General features: G+C 45.3%; 1 protein-coding gene across 5 annotated transcripts in view; it reads left to right on the top strand.

Annotated features, from left to right (window-relative positions):
* The window catches only part of LRRK1 (leucine rich repeat kinase 1), a 149,787-nt gene that overhangs the window by 2,907 nt on the left and 125,054 nt on the right, over positions 1 to 21,826 (top strand). For 3 of the 5 annotated variants that reach the window (XM_031668292.1, XM_009211002.4, XM_031668293.1), the window contains exon 2: positions 2,973 to 3,191. In XM_031668292.1, the coding sequence (XP_031524152.1) occupies positions 3,095 to 3,191 (97 nt within the window). In that variant the 5' untranslated portion in view covers positions 2,973 to 3,094. Of the gene's footprint in view, positions 1 to 1,232; positions 1,413 to 2,972; positions 3,192 to 21,826 lie in introns of those variants that run through there. The other 2 variants (XM_017960966.3, XM_021940913.2) reach the window with 2 other exon arrangements.

Raw genomic sequence — 21,826 nt, 5'->3', positions numbered from 1 at the left:
CTTCTAACTCTTCAATATTAACAGTCCTTCCCAAGCCTCCTAAAATACCTGGGTTTCTCTGCTGTCAGAAACTTTATAGCAATTACTTAGCTGTCTGCTCCCCCACCAGCTTCACAAACTCATGAAGTTCCATCTTCATAGAAAGAACTCAGTAAGACATTTGTAGAATGAATGACAGGTTCCTCTCTTTTCTTTTCTCTAGAGTCTTGCTCTATCACCCAGGCTGGAGTGCAGTGGCACAATATTGGCTCACTGCAACTTTCACCTCCCTGAGTTCAAATGATTCTCATGCCTCAGCCTCCCATATAGCTGGGATTACAGGTGCCCACCACCACACCCAGCTAATTTTTGTATTTTCAGTAGAGATGGGTTTTCACTATGTTGGCCAGGCTGATCTCGAACTCCTGACCTCAAGTGATCCACCTGCCTCAGCCTCCCAAAGTACTGGGATTACAAATGTGAGCCACCACACCCGGCTATTTTCTTTTCCATTAAATATTTAGGTTTATTCATTTATGCAGGTATAAATAGTTGGCAAAAGGAAATTGATGAGGTTTTGAAAAATCATTTAAACCATCATTACTGCAGAAAACCTCTTGATGCCCTCTTTAGGGTGCATAATGAAAACATGTAACTTGTAACCATCATTTGTTGGCACTGATCTGAACCCAAAAGAAGCAGGAGGAAGTAAAGATCCATTTGAAGGCAAAGATTGAGCAAAATTTGAATTACCTCATCTTAAATCTTCTACCTTAGAATATAAGCCAAAATACTAATTAGAATTTTAAAACTGCTCCAGGGGCAAAATCTTCCACTGGTAAAGTGATTTTCAAAAGGAAACTGAAAATAAAAAGGGGAACAAAATGTGCTGGGTGAGGGTTAGCCTGAAATAATTTTAAGATTTTTTTTTTTAAACTTAAAAACATTGTATGGTAAGACACTTCTGTTTTCAGGAAGAATGTCTAGCATTTGGATTTTTGAAATGCTGTTGGTTATGTGTGGTACTGTTTTGGAGAGGTGTCTGAAAGCAGATGGCAACTGTGCTTCTCAGTTTCTGGATGTGAATGTGTGATTTGGAACCTTTATTTTAAAGCAGATTCTGTCTTGCTGGCTCTTCCTCTCTCTGTCACAAATTGATTTTCCAAATCAGGTTTTGCTATTTATAAGGCTTTAATCATCCCCTAAATTTTGCCCAGATTGATTGTTTTTCCTTTCCTCCTTCGACTTTTCAGGCTTCCCAACTTCAAACACGGGTGTTTCCCACACATGGTTTCTCTCGACCATCCCTCTTTGGCTCAGAAACATGTGCAGCATACACAAGGCTGCTGGAGCCTGACTTTTCTAGCTCCGCCTTCCCCTGCCTTGAAGAGTCCAGTCCACCTGGGCCAGGTGCCTGATTTCTAGGCTTTTAGGTGAGAAATTCCCACAACCTTGTCCTGTATCTTACTTTGTGCTCCTACTGCTCACAGCACCTTCTAGAACCTACCCACTGGTGAGGCTGGCATCTGCCCTCCAGCATTTATATTCTGATCTTATTCATTAGGGGGAGGTGAGAGACCCACTGGTCTCCAACTCTGCACACTGATGCTGCAGGTATACCACCCCAGCCCTGTCGTACAGAGAGGCAGCAGAAACTTTACTTTAGTTGAATTCACACAGTAACCCCACCAGCAGGCCAGGGCATAAGGGTAGATGTCTATTTTTAACAGGTGAAAAACTGAGACACACATAAATTTCAGCTGGGCGGTTCACTGCTAACATGTGACAGAGGCAATTCACACCTTTGACATCCACACTGTGCTTTTGCCTTTACAGATTCTCTTAGGCATTATTTTTACATAACCTTGATTTAAAAATATATTTTTGGCTGCACTATCACTCCCCGTTTCAGAGTTGCCTATCTGAGAGAACACAGACAAGGGGTGCTAATTACCTCATACTTCATTACATATAGGATACGCTACAAGAATATTGATAGGCACACATGCATTTCTTATGGTAGTACCTCGTGTCAGGCCTGAGCTGGACGTGGGTCTTACCCTCCCTCTAGTCCTTCAATCACGGTACCAGGATGGGCACCCATGCCCACGGGGGGTACTCCAAGCTCAGTGGGGGCCCAGCATAGAAGAGCAGCACCTGGTCTCAGCAGTTTATCATAGTCAGAGATTAGTCAGAGATTAGTCTAACCCCGCTTTGGAACTTTTGGGGCCAGATAATTCTTTGTTGCAAATAACAGTCCTGTGCATTGTAGGATGTTTAGCAGCATCCTTGACCTCTACCCATTAGATGCCTGTAGCACCCTCCCCCAACCAAGTTGTGACAACCAAAAATGTCTCCAGACATTGCCAAATATGCCCTGGGAAAGGGGCAGAATTTTTGAGGCTCATTTCTGCTAACCTTTGTCATTTAGCTTCCTGCTAAAGTTCACACTAACTTGACTTCATAACCAGTAATAACTCCCTGTCTTTGGGACTGTTGCCTGACTGCCCCTTTGGGATGACATACTCACCTCTGGCTTCCAGAAGAACTGGCCCTGGGCAAAAAGAGAGCCTTGTATTGTGACCAACCTTAACTATATCTGCCCTACCCCCATTGGAGTGTGCTTCTGAGGGCAAGAGCCTCCTTTAACCATCTTGGCACCACTGAGCCTCACACAGAGCCTGGCTGCCTTGCAAGTGACAGGGGGTGTGTGTTGACTGAACGATGATTGAGTCAGTTACTAGTATGTGTTTTGCAATTGTCTGGGGTTTCATTGAGACTCTTTTCAAGTAGACAAGATCTGAGCCCAGCATCAAGATGGGATAGGGGAGCTCTGCCTTCCCACTGACCACACCTGATGGGTTTGGCTGGATAGATGGACTACAAAAAGGAATATTGCAGAAGGAAAGCTCAATGAACCCATGCAGATATTTGCAGGGGAGGAGGACAGGAATTATAAAGGCTTTCTGATTTTATTGTTTTTCACCCACCAGAACAAGAAAGCTTTCTGCTCATCCATGGCTATGAGTTCATGCCTTAATGCACCCCACGGCCAGTGACAGTGGCAGTGACAACAGCGGGACCTGCCTTTGAAGACTGGCTGCTGCAAGGGTTGATGGCTGGCATGTCGCAAAGACCACCCAGCATGTACTGGTGTGTGGGGCCGGAGGAGTCAGCTGTGTGTCCAGAACGCGCCATGGAGACGCTTAACGGTAAGGAGAGGGCCATGCTTATGCCTCCCTGGGTGTGACCTGCCATGCTCATCCTGCACGGTGTCTAGGCTATGTAAGAACAAGGGGTTCTCAACCAATGGAAATCAGACGTCCATTATGATTTGGCTCTTTCATCATAAAATGTATCTTGGGATTCCTAAATTCTAAAAATTGAGGAACCGTGTACAAAATTGATTGCAGACTCACAGATCTTGACAATTGGGACATCACTTCATGTTGGGTTAAAGAACTTTTAAGAATAAGGATTTAGTTTTGTTTTTTCATTATAAAAAGGATACATATTTATTAAGGAAAAATTGAAAAATTGATTTAAAAAAAGGAAGAAGGAAAAAGAATCATCCAGAATCCCGCTATCTGAAACATAAGCACAATGAGCATCTTGACATGTTCTTTCCTAGTCTGCTTCTCTGTGTTTAAGGGACTTTGTTTTGACTTTATTGCACTTATAAGGTGCATGTAATGTTGTATCTTGCTTTCTTCTCTTAACCTTCTATCAGTGACATTTACCGAGGGCACCACCTAGCTCCTACGATCAAGTGAAGCATCATTTCATTTATTTTATTTTATTTTTTTTACAATTTAATAATTTGATCAAAAAATGATTCATAAATTGGGCAGCACTCAGAACCAAAAGAAACATCATCTTCTGCGGGAGTGCTACGTGCAGTTATCGTCCTAATCCTTATTCTCCTGTGGGACATTTGGGTTGCTTCTAGTTATTCACTCCCACCCAAAGCATTTCCTTCCCATTTCTTAATACTTGGTTTCAAGGTTATTTCTGTAATGTAGGTTTACAGAAGTTGAATTATTGGTCTTGAACATCTTTAAGCTCTCGGCACATACTGCCAGATTTTCCACTACAGTTGTACCACTTTTAAGACCAATAGGATATCATTGTTAATAAATATTTGTTAATCCCTTAGTATGTACCAGGCACTACAAAGTTCAGAACTTTACAAAATAATGCCATAAAATCCTCATGACAACCTGGAACATGGTACTTTTATTTCCGTTTTATAGCTGAGGAACATGAGGGTAAGAGAAGCCTGGAAACTTCAAGGTCAACAACTCAGAAATCACAGAATTGCCGTCTGAACCCTGTCTTAATGCTGTAACACTCATTCTTAAATGCTAGGCCATACTATGGCAGGTGAAAGGGTCAACATGTTGAGTCTGAGAGGCCCACATTTGTACCCTTAACCGTGTTAAGTAACGATCGGCCACTGTACCTGGCTTGGCAGACACTTTGTTCAGTTGTTTGAGTGTTTTTACTCCATCTGAAATGTCCAGCAGCTGACCAGGGTGATGTTTCTGGAAGGTGTCTTTTCACATCCATCACGTTATGAAATGGGAGACGAATTTGCTTCTTGACGTTGTCCAGCAATAAATCTTTCCAGAGTGCTCAACTTGTATCTTTGTAAATTTTCTTTTTCTTTGTTTTAGACATATGTCTTTTTTCAGTTGTGTGGTAGAAAGGCCTTGCTCTGTTAGTGTGAGATCAAAGTGACATGGGTGATAGAACACTGTCCCCGATTTGGGGGTAGCACCTCCACATTTCCAGTGCACATGAGGCTCTCTTATCCTCCTGCTGCTCCTCTTGGCAGCCCTGAGGGATGAGGGTGAGGACAGGGACCTTGGGTCTGTTTGGGGCCTGTTGGGTGGGTGACTGTGTCATCTGAAAAAGCCCCACAGGAGGCGCTGCTCCCTCCCCCTCCTGGTCAACAGTTGGTGATCTAAAGGAGTGCTTCTCAACCATGGCCCACAGAGTCACTGGGTAGTGACTCAAACCGGCAGGGCTATGGCACCACCTGGACCCACCAGAGCAGCATCTTGGGGCAGGGGGGCAATGAGTGAGCAAGCATGGGTAATTTTTTCTTTTTCTTTTTTTTTTTTTTAAAGATAGTGTCTTGCTCTGTCACTCAGGCTGAAGTGCAGTGGCATGACCTCGGCTCACTGCAACTTCCACCTCCCAGGTTCAAGCGATTCTCCTGCCGCAGCCTCCTGAGTAGCTGGTACTACAGGCGTGCAACACCACGCCCAGCTAATTTTTGTGCTTTTAGTAGAGACAAAGTTTCACCATGTTGGCCAGGCTGGTCTAGAATTCCTGACCTCAAGTGATCCACCCACCTCGGCCTCCCAAAGGGGTGGGATTACAAGAGTGAACCATGGCGCCCGGCCAGCATGGGTGATTTTTAAAAGTTCCCTAGTGATTCTAATGTGTAGCTAAAGTGGAGAATCAGCCCATCTAAATGGTTTGAGTCCCGTAGAGCAGCACTTCTCAAATTATCATGTGCACATGTCCCCTGGGGATCCTGGTGAAATGCAGAATCTCATTCAGGAGGCCTGAGGCACAGAGAGCCTGCGTTTCTAAGTCCCCAGGGATCCCCCACTGATTCTTACAGGTCCCAGGGACCAGGGCACAATGGGCTTTGGACAAACCCATCCCCACCTCCAAGCTTGTGGCAGGACAGATAACTAGAAAATGTTAAGGTGCTCCGAGAGACCAAAGTGTGGCACTCCCCAGCCCCCCGTGATTCTCCCTAAAGGCCTGCATCTGAGCTTGGCACATGTCCTCTCCTGACTGCTCTGATGGAAAACAGCAGGCACAGAAAAGTCTTTTCTGCCCCAGGCCTCTTTTCCCAGTGGGATCTCAGGAATCCCTGCCATTCCTGTTCTGTGTAACCCAAGAGACACACACAAGGGTCAAGGACCCTGATGGGACCGCAGCAGCCTTCACTGTGTACTGTTCAAAGAGCTTGAAGTAGAGACAGGACAGGGAAGTGACACCCTGGGACCCCCTGCGAATGAGGGAGGTGTTTGTGCAGCGACCTAACACAGAAAACCAAGAGTTGAAGAGGAGAGGAAAATAGCCTGACATGCCCCAGAAAGTTCTGTCCCCTGTTTAGCATTAAGAAAATTCTATTACATATTAATGGATTACAATAATAACCAAATCCTCATAAGGAATCTTGTGAGAAGCTACTAATTTATACCCATACTCAGAGTTTTAAGGTCCCACAGGTGGTACTAGCAGAACTGAGCCTGTGAGCCCCAGCCCTGGAGCTCACTAACAGAATTTATTAATTCCAGGGATTAAAGCCTACAGTGCCCCCTCTGTAAAGCCCAATTTTAATGCATTGCATGTTGGACTTCATTTTCACAGAATATATTAATAAATATGTACACTAAGGCCACAGCCAAGGAGCAGGTAATGCTCAAAGGGTGGTGTGTGGTCACGTGTGTGTGCTGGGATTGCAGTCACTGTGCTTTGCTCATCTCTGCTGTTTATGTTTCCTACGATATCTACACATTGCTTTTCGTTTTGCTTTGCCTTCTTTTGCGTCCAGAACAATAATATTGCAAGCTATTTTAAAATTATTGTTTATTTAAGTACTGATGATTTGTGATTAGAATCTAAGCGGTGAACCTCCTGTGCTTACATCCAAAGTTAGATCTGCTTCCACTGGCCTCTTTGCTTTGATGTCTTTCTGGAATAAATGTGGAATACTTGACTTACTATGACTGCAGCTGATCCCCCTGCAGGAATCACCCTCTGAGCCTGTCCCCAGAGCCTAAGCTGGATTTGTCCCATCCCACCTTCTCCCAGACTTCCTGGGATGATAGGGAGTCCTGTTTCCCCTCTCCTACCCCCCAAATCCACCAGCCTCACTCAGGGCAGACTGTTCAGGCCTAATTTCCAGCTCCGGCTAAGAAAAGTTGGCTGCCAGAAGGAAAATTAATGATGCTCAAAATTATGTAGGTTCAGTTTTCTCATGCTTTAAAAATCTTTGTTAGATAACGTGTTTGAAAACAATAATGTTCTTAGTATACTTCCGAGTACACTTTAGAAAAAGACCCACACTTTAAAAACCAGTGTCTACTTTTGGATGTTGGGGTAATGGTATTTTAAATTTTTCATTTGTGTACTAGGCTTGCCTTTTCACACCCCCTACCTGTTGTGACTTGCATGACCTCAGCTCATGTTTGTTTAGAATGGTTAATCCTTTCAAAGTCCCTGGATGTGGGGGGCTTTACCCAGCTGGTATGGGGCTGGGGTCTGTGTGTGTCTGCCCTGCCATGCGGCCCGCTGTGTGTTTGTGCAACACAATTGCGTCCCAGGAAGGTGTGTGACAATCTCCACCTCATTAGCACCGGCAGCAGTCAGCTCGCCTGCGGTGCAGGAGGAACGGCTGGAAAGTTTTGATGGGCGTAGAGTTTGCCAGCTGACAGAGCAGCTGTCAATGAGATACTGGGCATGGGCTGCAGGGCGCGCACTACTTTGACAAATACGTCATTAGATGTTCATTCTTCTGAGTATGTCTAACACCAGCCAGAGTGGAAAAACCAGTCCTGCCAGCCAAGGAGAGCTGTCCTGGAAAGTAGAGAAGTCAGGAAACTTCCAGATAATTCAGGTGGAGAATACTTGGGGAGACTTCTGGATTGCGGAGGGTGGGTGGAGCTTGATCAGACATCACCCAAGCAGGGGCTCGCACCCCCAGCTCTCTGTGAGTGGCCATCGCTTCGGTCTTGAAAGCCCTGCCACGGTCACACACCTCTCAGAGCCCTGCCCACCACCGGACCCAGCATGGACCAAAGGAGGAGAAGGAACATTCCAGAAGGTCTTCAAATTCCAGGTTGTTTCATGGCTACTTCCAATGTCTTGTTTTTTCCTCCTTTGGCTTTTTCAAATCTGCATTTGAAATACAACTTCTTAATATAGGAGCTAAGAGGTTTGCTCAAGTGGGGGCTCCTCCTGCCTTCCAGAAATAGAAGTAGGAAATAGGTTGAATTAGGAAGAGCCTCTAGGGTGGCAGCCGGCCTTCTTGTCAGGCCATAGCAGGAAAGTCTACAAAGGACAGATCCCCACTGATGAGCCAGCCCACATCTCTGACTTGTTCCTCCTGTTGGTGTCCTGCCTGAACGTGCTGAGCTGTATTCACACCATGGGAGCCACAGGAAACAGGGCAGGCAGGGCCTTGCAGCAAAGGAGATTCCAGCCTGGCTGCAGGAGCAGGCCAGCCCCTCCAGGGAGCACACAGCCACGTCTGGTCAGGAATCTTTTAATGAGTGAGGAGAAGGACAGGGAGGCTGATTGGTGGCCCAGGTGGCGGGCGAGGTGGCTGTGTGCGTCCATCCATGCAGGTGGCAGTTAGCACAGCTGTGCTTCACACTCACAAAGCAGAGCCCAGCTACAGATGCTCCAGGCCTTGATGAGCCTTTGAACATTCGTTTTAACCTGAGGCTTAGATCTTCTCCTAATTACTTGTCCGGAATGTGCTTGCTTACTTGTAGCAATGGGGAACTGACTCCCTAGCAACAATGCCTTTCTGTGGACAGCTCTGGTAGGAAGTGGATGCTGTGGGACTCTCCTCATGCCTGGCTTTATTCATTTAGACAGATCGGAATCCCTTAACCCATTTCTTGGAGTCACTAAAAGCAAATGTGTTGCCCTCCCAGCAAATTCCTTTTTAGGCTGAGTAAGCCATCCCACTGACAGGCCGTCGGCAACTTTACATGTTCCACTTAGATATCACAATAGCTTTTTGACTTCTCTGTATGTGGCCTAATTATTCGGCCATACACACCTGGGTCCATGGGGAGAGCTGCCCCTACCTGCCTCCCCACCCTGCCATGGACGAGCTCTCAAGAGTACCCCCACTGATCCACCCCATTCTAGGTGGCCCGAGCCTGAAGGTGGTGGCTCACCGGAGCCCCAGTCCTTACCCCCTGCCCGGCCTCCCCCACTCCACACTTGCTCCTAACTTGGCCTCCTTTATGTGGGGTGTGCAGGGCAGCCCTATCTAGTGGCCTCTGTGCTTGCTAGGGAGCAGCCCAGGCTCACTTGGCATGCATTCAGCCACCAAGAGAGAAGATTTTCTTACCAGCCATCTGCCCTGGCCCCCATAAAGAGGTCAGCAGCCTGACAGCAGGGAGATGTCCGTGTGGGCATCCCTAGGCCCCTGAGCAGAGGGACAAGGATTTTTACCCCTCTTGGTTTGCTTGAGTCAGACTTTGAAGGAGCCATCACTAGGGATTTTTATGAAATTCTTTAGTTCTCTGGGAATGGAGCCCTCCCACCCCACCACTCCCAATGCCATGTAAGTCTAAACTTGAGTGTGTGAATTGCACGCACATTTTTGGAAAGTTTGATGAATGAAAATAAGGAGCTGCTATTATTCTTTGGAAGCCCCAATTCTGAGTCCCTTCACTATTCAGGCCACCCTTGGGTTCAGTTTGTCCAGATTCTACTTAGTAGCCATCTTGCTACTTATTGGGTGACATTTGTCATAAAGAAGAAAAGAGAAAAACCAAACAGAAACACACATCTCAAGCAATAGAATCCTCCCTGAGCTCATCACCCTTATGCTGCACAATGAAGCACACATTAATCAGAACTTATATTTTCAACTGTAAAGAACTTTTGAGGATTGCATTTCCTTTCGCTAATGCTGCTGGGGTTGTGCCTGGCGACATCCTCTCATCCTCCATTCAACAGCCAGCACCCAGGGGCCGTGGCATGTTGTCAAATGTTGGCTTAAAATCACCTACCTGGTCGTTTCAGAGAACCAAGAACAAAAATAATTTACATGACACTTTGAACTTTTCAGTGACTTAGAGATATTTAAAGGCAGAGAACATTTTAATCAATTATTTAAAATATGGAACCATGTTACGATGCAAATTTGAGGTTAGAAATTGAATATAAATGGATAAGAATGGCTTTCTGAAGTTCCTGTTGGCAGCTTAGTTTGGACTTGACACAGCCATGTGAACTCGGAGAGATAAGTGGGTGGTCACAGGTGGTCCGCACCTGCGGGACCTCACTCTGCTGGATGGGGGAGGCCAGGGCAGGGCTCCTCCAGTCATTTTGCCCCCACCCCAGCTTCCAGGCTTAAATGGCCCCAGTGGGCAGTCACCCCAGTCTCTGTGCAAACATCACAAGCACCCATGGGTTCAAAACTAAGAAGCAAGCGAAGAGGCCCTACCTGACAGTGGACTACGAGCATTCTCCTGGTGCCTGACTCCACCCTGAAGGTTAAGAAAAAAGTTATTTATATGGAATTCCACAATTCGCACAGTGGATTGAAATGATAAGGAGAAAGCCACAGTTATTCTTGGCCCCCTTTCCATCATGCCCATAGGTAATCACTGTTAGCTGAGTGTGTTTTCTTTTATTTGTTTGTTTGTTTTGACACGGAGTTTCGTTCTTGTCACCCAGGCTGCAGTGCAATGGCGCAATCTCGGCTCACTGCAACCTCTACCTCCTGGGTTCGAGCAATTCTCCTGCCTCAGCCTCCTGAGTAGCTGGGATTACAGGCACGTGCCACCATGCCCAGGAAATTTTTCTCTTTTTAGCAAGATGGGGTTTCACCATGTTCCCAGGCTGGTCTAGAGCTCCTGACCTCAAGTGATCCACTTGCCTCAGCCTCCCAAAGTGCTGGGATTACAGGCATGAGCCACCGTGCCCAGCCTGAGTATGTTTTCTTCCTAACCTCTTCCGAAGCACAAGTATGATTCTTTTTGTGTATATTTCTGGTTTTACATGCATATTCAGCTGTACATACTATTGTGCAACTTTTTTCTCTTGAGTATGTCTTCTTTTCTCTTGAGTATGAGTTCCCTCTATATGCACCACATTTGGTGTGAATACAACCATGTTTCATCAATCTATTATTAAAATGTCTTTAGATCCTTTCTACCTTTTGCTTCCAAGAGTGGAATATTACTTCATATGCCCCAGAAGAATAGCAGGATCACAGAATAAGCACATTAAAAATTACCGAAGGAATGCATACCCCTGGTTAATGAAGGCTGTCAGACAGAAGGGACTATAACATAGGAAAAGCAACAAGGCCCTGCCCCAGTGTCAACTCCCAAAAGAGTTGTCAGTTCCTGTTTCTGGTTTTAGTTCTTCAGGTAATTACCATTTCTCAATGTAAAGAAGATGCCTGCACCTCTCTATTGCTGATCTGTTGAAACGTGTCTGTTGACTTCCTGCCATGATAAATGAATATTTCCTTCCCTTTTGCACCCCATCTATCTGCTGCTCTCTCTGCCTTTCATTCTTTTGGGGCTGACTCATCCTAGGCTGCATTTGTGACTTTAAATAATATGTTCCCTTCATGATGACAAGTGCCCGGAGACTCAGTATTCTGTGGGGCCCTGGAGACAAGCACCACCTCCACTCCCTGCTACCTCCATCCACCTCCCGCCTCCCACCCAGGACTCTTACTTTGCGCCCTTCGATTTAATTGGAATGCATCAGCAAGAAAATGCCTAAGAAAGAGCTCCTGGGAGGCTCCTGCAAGAGACTCCACGTTCCTGAGGGCATCTTTATTTTGCCCTCTCCTGCAATCTCAATTGGAATCCTCTGCCTTTGGAACCTTCTCCCTTGTCCTCTGATGTGGTGTTATTCTCACTGCTCTGTGGTGACCTGGTTTTCCCTTTCAGAAGCTTTTAGAATCTTCCCTGTGTGCTTGGTCTTCCAAAATTTTCCAGCGAAAGACCTGGGTGAGGGTCCTTTTCCATTCCTGCTGCTTGGCACTGGGTAGGCCAAGCTTGTATCCTTTTCATGCCTGGGACATTTCTTGTATTTTATTTGATAATATTTTTCTCTTCTGCTTTCGCTATAGTTTTGTTTTGTTTGTTTTTCTGGAACTCCTATTAATTAAGATACAGGTTGCTTATCTTTTCACTCACATTTTCCAACTGTTGTTCTTTTTGTAATGTTTATAAACTTTTGACAAGTCCCAGTAACTCACGCCGGTAATCCCAGCACTTTGGGAGGCTGAGGTGGGCGGATCACTTGAGGTCAGGAGTTCCAGACCAGCCTGGCCAACGTGGTGAAACCCCGTCTCTACTAAAAATATAAAACTTAGCTGGGCATGGTGGCACACACCTGTAGTCCCAGCTACTCAGGAGGCTGAGGCAGGAGAATCGCTTGAACCTGGGAAGCAGAGGTTGCAGTGAGCCGAGATCACGCCTGGGCAACACAGCCAGACTCCATCTCACAAAAAAAAAAAAAAAAAGATTTGCTTGACTTTATCTTCTGACCTCTCTATTGAGCATTTCATTTTGAAACTCAATCTTAATTTCCAAAACTCTTTCCTGTTGTTGGTTATTTTCATAGCATTGTGCTCCTGTGTTATGTATGCAGTATTTTCTTGAATTTCCCAAAGGATCCTAATTGCCATTTATTTTATTTTATTTTGGTGTCAGTCTTATCTTCTCAGTTAATTTTTATTTATTTATTTAAAAAGTCAAAATCATGTATTGAAACCAACATTTTACAGTGAATTCCAGACAAATCAATAATTATATGATTCAAAGCATTATTAGGGAAATTTGCAGTCAGCTGACTTTGTAGGCAAAGAATGTCTATAAATTACAAAGAAAGCAATTTCCTAGGATACTAAGTCAGTGAAAACACTGGCAGAAAAATATTTTTCACTGGCACTTATTTTTGAAGTTCTTTTTAATGACCTCTGCATTCTCTATATTTCTTCTAAGCCCCAGCTTTGTGTTTGTCTTTATTAATTCAGCATGATTATTTCAACCATTCTTATGCACCCATTTGTGGAGGACACTGTTCCGGATGCTGGGGACACAACAGGAGTGTGGCCTCTGCTCTTACAGGGCTTCCAATTGTAGCAGGAAAAGTAGACAGCAGAGAGCAAGAGAGCTGAGCAAGGTAGCTCATGCCTGTAATCCCAGCACTCTGGGAGACCGAGCAAATGGATCGCTTGAGCTCAGGAGTTTGAGACCAGCCTGGGAAACATGGCAAAACTCCGTCTCTACAAAAAAAAAAAAACAAAATTAGCCGGTCATGGTGGCACACACCTGTGGTCCCAGCTACTTTGTGGGGGCTGAGGTGGGAGGATTGCTTGAGCCTGGGAGGCAGAGATCTCAGTAAGCAGAGATCACACCACTGCATTTCAGCCTGGGTGACACAGCAAGAAACTGTCTCAAAAAAAAAAAAAAAAGGAAGGAAGAAGAAAACCAGAGAGTGATGCTCAATGAAGCATTAGAGTAACATCATGTACAAAAGAGGCACAATGTGGCCATTTTAATTTGTTATTAGGTAAGGCATTGATGTTGAATCTCAGGTCTGCTCAGTTGACCAGAAGGAGGCAGCCACAGGAAGGCTGGGAAGAAGAGTGTTTATCAAACATACTGAAAATCACAGAGAATGATATGCCCAGCCCTCCCTCCTGTGCCTAGTCTTAGTCATACACTCCAGGCTATGTCAGAGCCTGCTATGGTCAGGGCCCTGGGAAGCCAGGAAAATGTCCTCATGATGCTTCTATTCCAGCGGGGCAAACACAGCACATAAACCTGCACTCTACTGTCAAGAGTGAACAGGGCCATGACAGAAATCAACCAGGCTCCTGGGATGGAGAGTGACAGGCATAGGGCACTATTGCCTATGATCAGAGATCAGGGAAGGTGTCTGGGGGGAGGTGGCATTTACAGAGAATGAAGTGAATGGAATCAGGAGGTCAGTCCTTCAAAGGAGCTGGGAAATGGTGCTCCTGGCAAGGCATCAGTGAGTGCAAAGGCTGGGCAGTGGGAATGAGATCGGTAGGTTTGAGTGACTGCAAGATGGCCTGTGCAGTTGGGGCAGAGTGAGAGAAGCACCAAATGGGGCTGGAGAGGTGAGCCTTCACAGCAGGAGTGTAGATTTTGTTCCAAGGTTGGTGGAAATATCTGAGGAGCAGCATGATCTTGTTTAGGGAATTAGAAGGCTATTGCCAGAGCTCTGGAGAGAAGGCACCAAGGGGGCCAGGATGGTGGGGTGGGAGTGGGAAGAAGAGAATGCACTGAGAATAGGTTTCAAAAGAAAGCTATCAGGACTTGTGTGGGTATCCATGCACAAGTATGTAACAAACCACCCTATCACTTGTTGGCTTGAAAGAACAACAAATTATCATTTCCCAGGTTTCTGTGGGTCAGGAATCTAGGCAGGGCCCAGCTGGTGGTTCTTCTTGCAGGAGCAGGCTTTGATATGGGTTAGGTGAGTGAGGAGTAAAGGAAGGAGGAATCAAAGATGTACCCATCACTCAGATTTATCCAACATTAATATTTTGTCATTTTTGCCTCAAAGAAAATATTTTAAGAAGTCAAACCTTACAGGTACAGCCAGAACCCCTTTGGATCGCTGCCTGATCACTGCTCTCCTTCAACTCCAAGGGTAGCCATTATTCTGAAGTTCGTGTGAACCCTTTATGGCTGTATGTGTGTGTTTGTCTGTAAATACATGGTATCGTTTCTGCCTTGCCAGGTGGATCCGCTCTGGGCTACCACTTATTGTGTGGGGATTGGCATGAACTCCACAATGTCATCCACTGAGGTTAGGGAATAGGCTTTATTAAGAGAAAGAAAATCACAAAGCCTGAATCTGCAAGATGGTGTGACATGTGGCCCCCAGCCTCTCCTTTAACAGAAAGCTATTACAGGGCCTCTACTGGATAGGGCTGGATGGGGCGGGGTTCTCCTCCAGCCAAGGGTCCAGCCTGGGTCTTCCCTCTCAGAGCCCAGCCTGTCAATAGCATGCTAGCTGTGGGTGCTGGCTGCTTACATGGGGCAACGCGGGGTCTGTGGGATGTGCAGTCCTCTATGATGCAGCCACCAGACCCGTGGGAAACTGAACCTGGGTGCTCTCACTTCAGCTGGGAGAAGGGGACATCTCTCAGCTGGCTCATTGTCCAGCTGTGGTAGGGATGGGGTAACCAGAGTTCTGTTTTGTCAATCCTGCTCCTTTCAGAACAGTTTCCATACAAAAATGTTGGATTAAATATTTTAATACTATACCAATCTTTTTGCAGCTTGCTTTTTCAACCAGCATAAGTTTGATAATATAAATACGTGCTATATTTTTCAAGAAGCGGGATATATCACTTTGCCCATAAAACCATACAGGCCTGGTGCTTTTTAATGGGTAGATGTCTCACTACTGATTCTCTGTCTTTGAAGGTTATAGTTTTATTTAAATGTTCTATTTCTTCTTGAGTTATTTTACGCAATACAGTTTTTAGATAGTTATCCATTTAATCTAGATTTTTGAATATTTTAGCATGAAGTTCATAATGGTTCAGGATTTTAAAATATATTTTTAAACTATCTTATTAATTTTTAATAGATGAATTGCACACAATTTACTTACATACAATTTAAAAGTACAAAAGGGAATACAATGAAAAGTACCCATTCCCGCCCCCCACCCAGACTTAGTCTTTCAATTGCCCTCTCTTCCAAAGAATCAGGGTTAATACTTAGTTCCCCTTTTTCTTGGCCTCAGAAACCACAGTTTTTAGGCCTGAATTCAAAATGGCATATTTTTCCCTTTTCATAAGTCTTTAGCTATGTGGAACTTTAAAATGTTATATTTTTATCTTTTTTTAGATTTCTTTTTTTTTAAATGTTTATTTATTTATTTACTTATTTATTTACTTAGAGACAGGGTCTCACTCTGTCACCCCAGCAGGAATGAAGTGGCGACCTCTAGGCTCACTACAGCAGCCTTAACAGCCTGGGCTTAAGCGATCCTCCTACCTCATCCCCCTAAGTAGCAGAGACTACAGGCATACACCACCACGCCTGGCTAATTTTTGTTTTTTTTCTAGAGATGGGGTTTCACCATGTTTCCCAGGTTGGTCTCAAACTCCTGAGCTCAAGTGATCCACTTGCCTCAGCCTCCCAAAGTGCCGGGATTACAGACGTGAGCCACCGTGCCCGGTCACTTTTTTAAGATTTTTTATTACAGAAACTTTTGAACACAGTATACAAGTAGAGAGAATATTAAAAGTGGACCCCTTTTTACCCATTACCCAATTTCAGTAATTATCACACATGGGCAATCTTTTTTTAACCCTCTTGTTTTTAGTTGACATGTAATAATTGTGCTTGTCTATGGGATACAGAGTGATATTTGGATATATGTATATAATATGTAATGATCAAATAAGGATAATTAGCATATCCATCACCTCAAACATTTATCATTTCTTGGTGTTGAGAACATGCAAAAGCCACTCTTCTAGCTTTTTGAAAATAGACCACAAACTATTGTTAACTCAATTCCTCCTCCACTGGAGCTTACTCCTCCCATGCAGGTAACCCACCTTCTGCCATCCTCCCTCCTTCCCCCACATGACCAATCTGCATCCATGTAAATCCCCTTCTATCTCTTTCCAGATGATTTAGAACCCAATTCCATACTTATAGCTTAAGAAGTCTAAAAAAGAAAAAAAATACATTTAACATACATTTAAATGTATGTTTAAAAATGTATGTTAATGTATGCCCACAATGGCATGCTATTGACAGGCTAGGCTTCTGAGAGGGGAGACCCAGGCTGGACCCTTGGCTGGAGAGGGCCGGGCACAGTGGCTCACGCCTGTAATCCCAGGACTTTGGGAGGCTGAGGTGGGTGGATCACCTGAGGTCAGGAGTTTGGGATCAACCGGACTAACATGGAGAAACCTCGTCTCTACTAAAAATACAACAAATTAGCCAGTTACGGTGGCAGGCACCTGTAATCCCAGCTACTCGGGAGACTGAGACAGGAGAATCGCTTGAACCCAGGAGACGGAGGTTACAGTGAGCCCAGGTTGTGCCATTGCACTCCATCCTGGGCAACAAGAGTGAAACTCCATCTCAAAATAAATAAATAAAAATAAATAACAAAAATAAATAAATAAGTCAAAATATCAAATATCTAGTCAGTGTTCAAATGTCCTGGATTGTCTCTGTTTTTATCGCTGGTTTGTTTGAGTCAGGTTTGTTGAGTCAGTGCCCCTGCATGCTGGGACATGGGACAGTACAGTTCCTAAGTCTCTTAATTTCTATCTTATTCCCTCAATTTCTTTTTCCTTGCAGTTTCATTGTTGATAAAGCCACATTGTTTGTCCTTTGCAATTTTCCACAGTCTGAATTTTGGCAACTGCATTTCTATGTGAGGCCTGACATGTTCCCACCTTCCCTATGTTTTTGTAGATCCAGAGGTCTGATTAGATTTAGTAAGTGGTTTGGCAAAAATGCCCAGTAGATGGTGTATACTTCCTCTTGCATCACTTAGTCACATAATGTCTAATTGCCTCTCTCTGATGTTTAGAGTTTTTTAATGATTTTCATTGGTGTCAGCACAGTCACTCATTATAAATGTCCTAATGGTTTTTCAACTTTTCACACAATGGTTTTATCAGTCATTGATGGTTGCTTAGATCAATTATTTAATTCAAGGTTGTAAAGTGGTGTTATTTTAAGTCTATCTTTCCTTCTTCATTTATTAGCTGAAAGGCATCTCTAAAGAAGAAATTTCTTCCATCAGCTCTGTGGTACCTTGAGTTACAGTTTGTAAAGCAAAGTCAGGGTAAATCGTTGGGTTTTTTTCTCTAACTTTTCTTATTCATTCTCCTGAAAATAAGTCAATTCCCTAGCACCTTTTGAAGGCCGCCAATGAAGGTGGGTTTTTTTTCCCTTGGTATCATTATGAACTCATGGATTTTAATTTATTGGATTCTTGATGCTAAAACTCTTCCCCTTTTGCCAGCAGGCCCCCTGAGTAGCTTCCTCTATCTTTTGGCATGACTCCAGGAGTCTTTGATAACTTCCTTGCTTTCTGATGTGACAAGACGTCCAGGGCCAGGTTGTCCATATACTGTCCCAGATGCACAATGCACTGTTTCTCCAAGAACCCCTGTGTCCTTTGCTGATGATGCCATGATTTTAAGTTCTCTAATGTAGTTTTATCTTTTTGTTCCAGATATTGCTTGTGTGTCCTCACATGTCCTGCTCTCTCTCTCTCTCTCTCTCATTTTTTTGTTGATCAGTCTTTCCATAAGATTGTTTATTTCGCTAGTCCTTTATTCTTCTTTTTTCTAAATTTACTCCTCCTTTTTTTCAACTTCTGGACTAGTATCCTGTCACTTCAGAGGATTCATATTTTTGCAACTTGAGAATTATTCTTCTTTATTTAAGTATATGCTTCTGAAATTCTTATTAGACACATTTTGGAAAACTTCAAGAAATATCTTCGATGTCTCTCACTCTTTTATCTCTACTCCCAGCCTCCTTATCTTTTGGTGCTGCATCCTCCTCTTGGTCTTCCAGATTCCTGATTTGTCCTGCAGCAGTGTCTCTGCTCTGCAACCCATGTACTGTGCTTCACAGTGCAACTCTTCTCGTATTAATTTTCAAGAGTTTTAGTTGATTCTTGTTTGTGGATGCTGCATCCTCCCGTTTCTCTCCAAGACATTAGTAATATTTATTCTGAGTTCATTCTTGCTCTGCTAACATTAATTCTGCATAGAGAAGGGCCCTGGAGGTGCTGGAAAGCTGGAGCCTGAGATTCTGCTTAGGGAAGCTCCCATGCTAACTCCATCTTTTCCTCCAGGATAAGGATGAACAGTTGCTAATACCAAGCTGTGTTGTGAACCAGGAGAGACCAAAGCTCCCTCATCTCAGTGACTGTGTGATTTGTGTAGGCTTCCCCTGAGCAGTAATGTAAGGATGCAGCAAGACGTGCAGACTGTCTGACCTGGCTAGACCCTGCCTTGCACAGGCATTGTCACCATCAGCTGCTCACCTCTTCCTGGGGACTCTGAGGCCCAAGGGGGACAGTGGTGAAATATGACACAGCCTCTCCCCTAGGTGATCAGTCTGCTTCCAATGAGACTGTGCCCTTGGCTACATAAATAGGGAACATAAACCAGCTTATTTTCTTTGTGTGTGTGTGTGTGTGTCTCTTTGTGTGTGTGTCTGTGTCTGCGTGTCTATGTGTGTGTCTATGTGTGTATCTATGTGTGCATGTGTGTGTCTGTGTGTCTGTATGTGTGTCTATGTGTGTGTCTGTGTGTTTGTGTGTGTCTGTGTCTCTGTGTGTGTTCGTGTGTGTCTGTGTCTGTATGTGGAATGTGCCTGTGTGTCTGTGTGTGTCTTTGTGTGTCTGTGTGTGTGCCTGTGTCCAGGTGTGTCTCAGGGGTTCTGTGTGTGTCTGTGTCTCAGGCTGAGTAGGTTCCTAGGTCTGTGTGTGTCTTTTGTGTGTCTGTGTGTGTGTGCCTGAGTCTCAGGTGGTGGGGTTCAGGTCTCCTGTGTGTGCCTGTGTCTCAGGCTGGATGGTATCCAGGGGTTCAGGTTCCTTTGTGTGTCTGTGTGTGTGTGCCTCTGAGTCTGTGTGGTGGGGTCTGTGTCTGTGTGTTCAGGTTCCGTATTTGTCTGTGTGTGTGTGTGTCTGTGTGTGTGTGTCTGTGTCTGTGTGTCTGTGTCTGTGTGTCTGTGTCTGTGTGTGCCTGTGTCTGTGTGTGTGTGTCTGTGTCTGTGTGTGTCTCTGTGTGTGTGTGTGTGTGTGTGTATAAGGTGGGATGTCTCTTCCTGCTGACCTGTGACCTGCCTGTGTGCTGACTCGGTTAGTGGAGTTTGTGCTTCTCTTTATGGTGCTGCTCTTCCCCCAAACGTGGTGGAGGCCCCAGGTCCAGGTGGTCCAGGTCCTGTGTGTGTGGTTCAGGTGTGTGTGTGTCCAGGTCCTTGTGTGTCCAGGTGGTCCAGGTCTCAGGTAGGTCTATGTCCCCAGGTGGTGTGTGTAACTATGTCCTCCAGGTGTGTGTGTAGTCCAGGTCCAGGTGGGGTGTCCAGAACCCATTGTCCCTGTGTACACCAGGTGTGTCCAGTGTAACTATTGTCTTTAGGTGTGGGTAAGGTCCAGGTGTCCAGTAAGGTAACTATTGTCCCAGGTCTCAGGTGTGGTCTGTGGGCATGTCCCCAGGTGGTCCATATCTCAGGTGTGTGGTGGTCTCAGGTAGGTCTTATGTCCCAGTGGTGGTGGTCTGTGCTTCAGTGGTAGGTTCATGTCCCCAGGTCTCAGGTGGTTCAGGCAGTGGTGGTTCAGGCAGGTCTAAGGTCTCAGTGGTCCAGGTGTGTGGTCCAGGTGCGGTTTGCTGTCCCAGGTGTGTGTGGCTCACGTCTCTGTGTGTGTGTGTGTGTGTGTGTGTAAGGTGGGATGTCTTCCTGCCGACTCCGCTGCCCGCTCCTGTGCTGACCTCCTGCTAGTGGAGTTGGTGCTTCTCTTTAGGGTGCTGCTCTTCCTCAAATGTGTGCGGGTGCCTGGGTGGATGCTGCTGCTGAGGTTCTGTTTTGATTCCTCAGAGCTGTTCAGAACACAGCATTTGTCACAGTAGCCTGCTAAGAGGAGGGCCAGGGGACTGCAGCAGCCTGCCTTGGGGACATCCAGACCATACCTTCCGGGTAGTAGGCTCCATGTACCTCCTGGGAGTTGCCCACCACACTTTCTCTTTAGCCCACATCGAGTGTAGACCCATCAGTCCCAGGCTGCCTGGCACAAGCTGGAGAGGGGCCAGATCCACAGGAGTCTGCCCACTATGGCTCCCCACTCCTCCCAGTCGCCTTGCTGGTGACCTGGGGGCCCTCTTGCTTCCCATGTCCCCCAACAGCCTCGGAGCACTCCCAAGCCTTCTCCACCTCATGCACAATGGACTCTGGTCTTCTTAGGTTGCTCCTTCCTTTCCCATGCTAATAAGGCTTGTTGATATTTGTTTTTTTTGTTTTTGTTTTTTTGAGACGGAGTCTCGCTCTGTCACCCGGGCTGGAGTGCAGTGGCCGGATCTCAGCTCACTGCAAGCTCCGCCTCCCGTGTTTACATCATTCTCCTGCCTCAGCCTCCCGAGTAGCTGGGACTACAGGCGCCCGCCACCTCGCCCGGCTAGTTTTTTGTATTTTTTAGTAGAGACGGGGTTTCACCGTGTTAGCCAGGATGGTCTCGATCTCCTGACCTCGTGATCCGCCCGTCTCGGCCTCCCAAAGTGCTGGGATTACAGGCTTGAGCCACTGCGCCCGGCCGGTTTGTTGATATTTGTAATAATTTCTAAGGATTTGGAGCAGGAGGTGGTAGCTACAGCCGGACTCAGCCTACTGTCTTGATCTCATCTTCCAGCATCTCCTGGGCATCTCCAAGGTGTGCACTTGCAGGAAATACTGAGGGAGAGTGTCAAGAACCTGGGCTCTACAGTCGGAAGGAACTGGGTGCAAATCCTGATGCCTCCACAGCTAGTCCTATCTGTAACAGGGGCATGGTTAGAATCTGTTTGTGGAATGCTTAGCACCAGACTAAGTGCACATGCTAGGCAGACCCTCAAAAAAATGGCCTTTTTTTTTCTCTTTCTCTGTTGGGCAAATTATGTAGCCTCAGCTGGACTCTATTTCTATTAGCGAAAATGATAATAATATTGCAATGATAAAAAAGTAGGGTCCTTACAAAATGGGGAGTCTGATTTTATTTGGCTCTAACCTAGAGAAGGCATGGCTTAAAGTGATGGAAGACATGAATTTAAAATGTGGCCAGTCTTCATTTTCAAATGTGTGTACACTGAAATGTGATGACCCTCAAATCCAATCATCAAAATTAAAGCTGTTTAATTAACATTTTAAATAAAAATATTTTAATTAAAGTCCAAATCTTTCCTTGCTTCATCTTCAGAATGCTTTTTTTTTCTTTTTTTCCAAATTACAAAACCTGTATGTCTCACTGAAGAAAACTGGTATGAAGTTTGAAAATTCATGGAGTAAACAGGGCTGACGATGTGGTGCCCAGAGTCCCCCTC

This window comes from Papio anubis, chromosome 7 (assembly GCF_008728515.1).
Source record: "Papio anubis isolate 15944 chromosome 7, Panubis1.0, whole genome shotgun sequence".
In the NCBI taxonomy this organism is placed as follows: domain Eukaryota; kingdom Metazoa; phylum Chordata; class Mammalia; order Primates; family Cercopithecidae; genus Papio; species Papio anubis.
The sequence above is the reverse complement of the archived record's forward strand: the minus strand, read 5'-3'. Positions and strand labels throughout refer to the sequence as shown.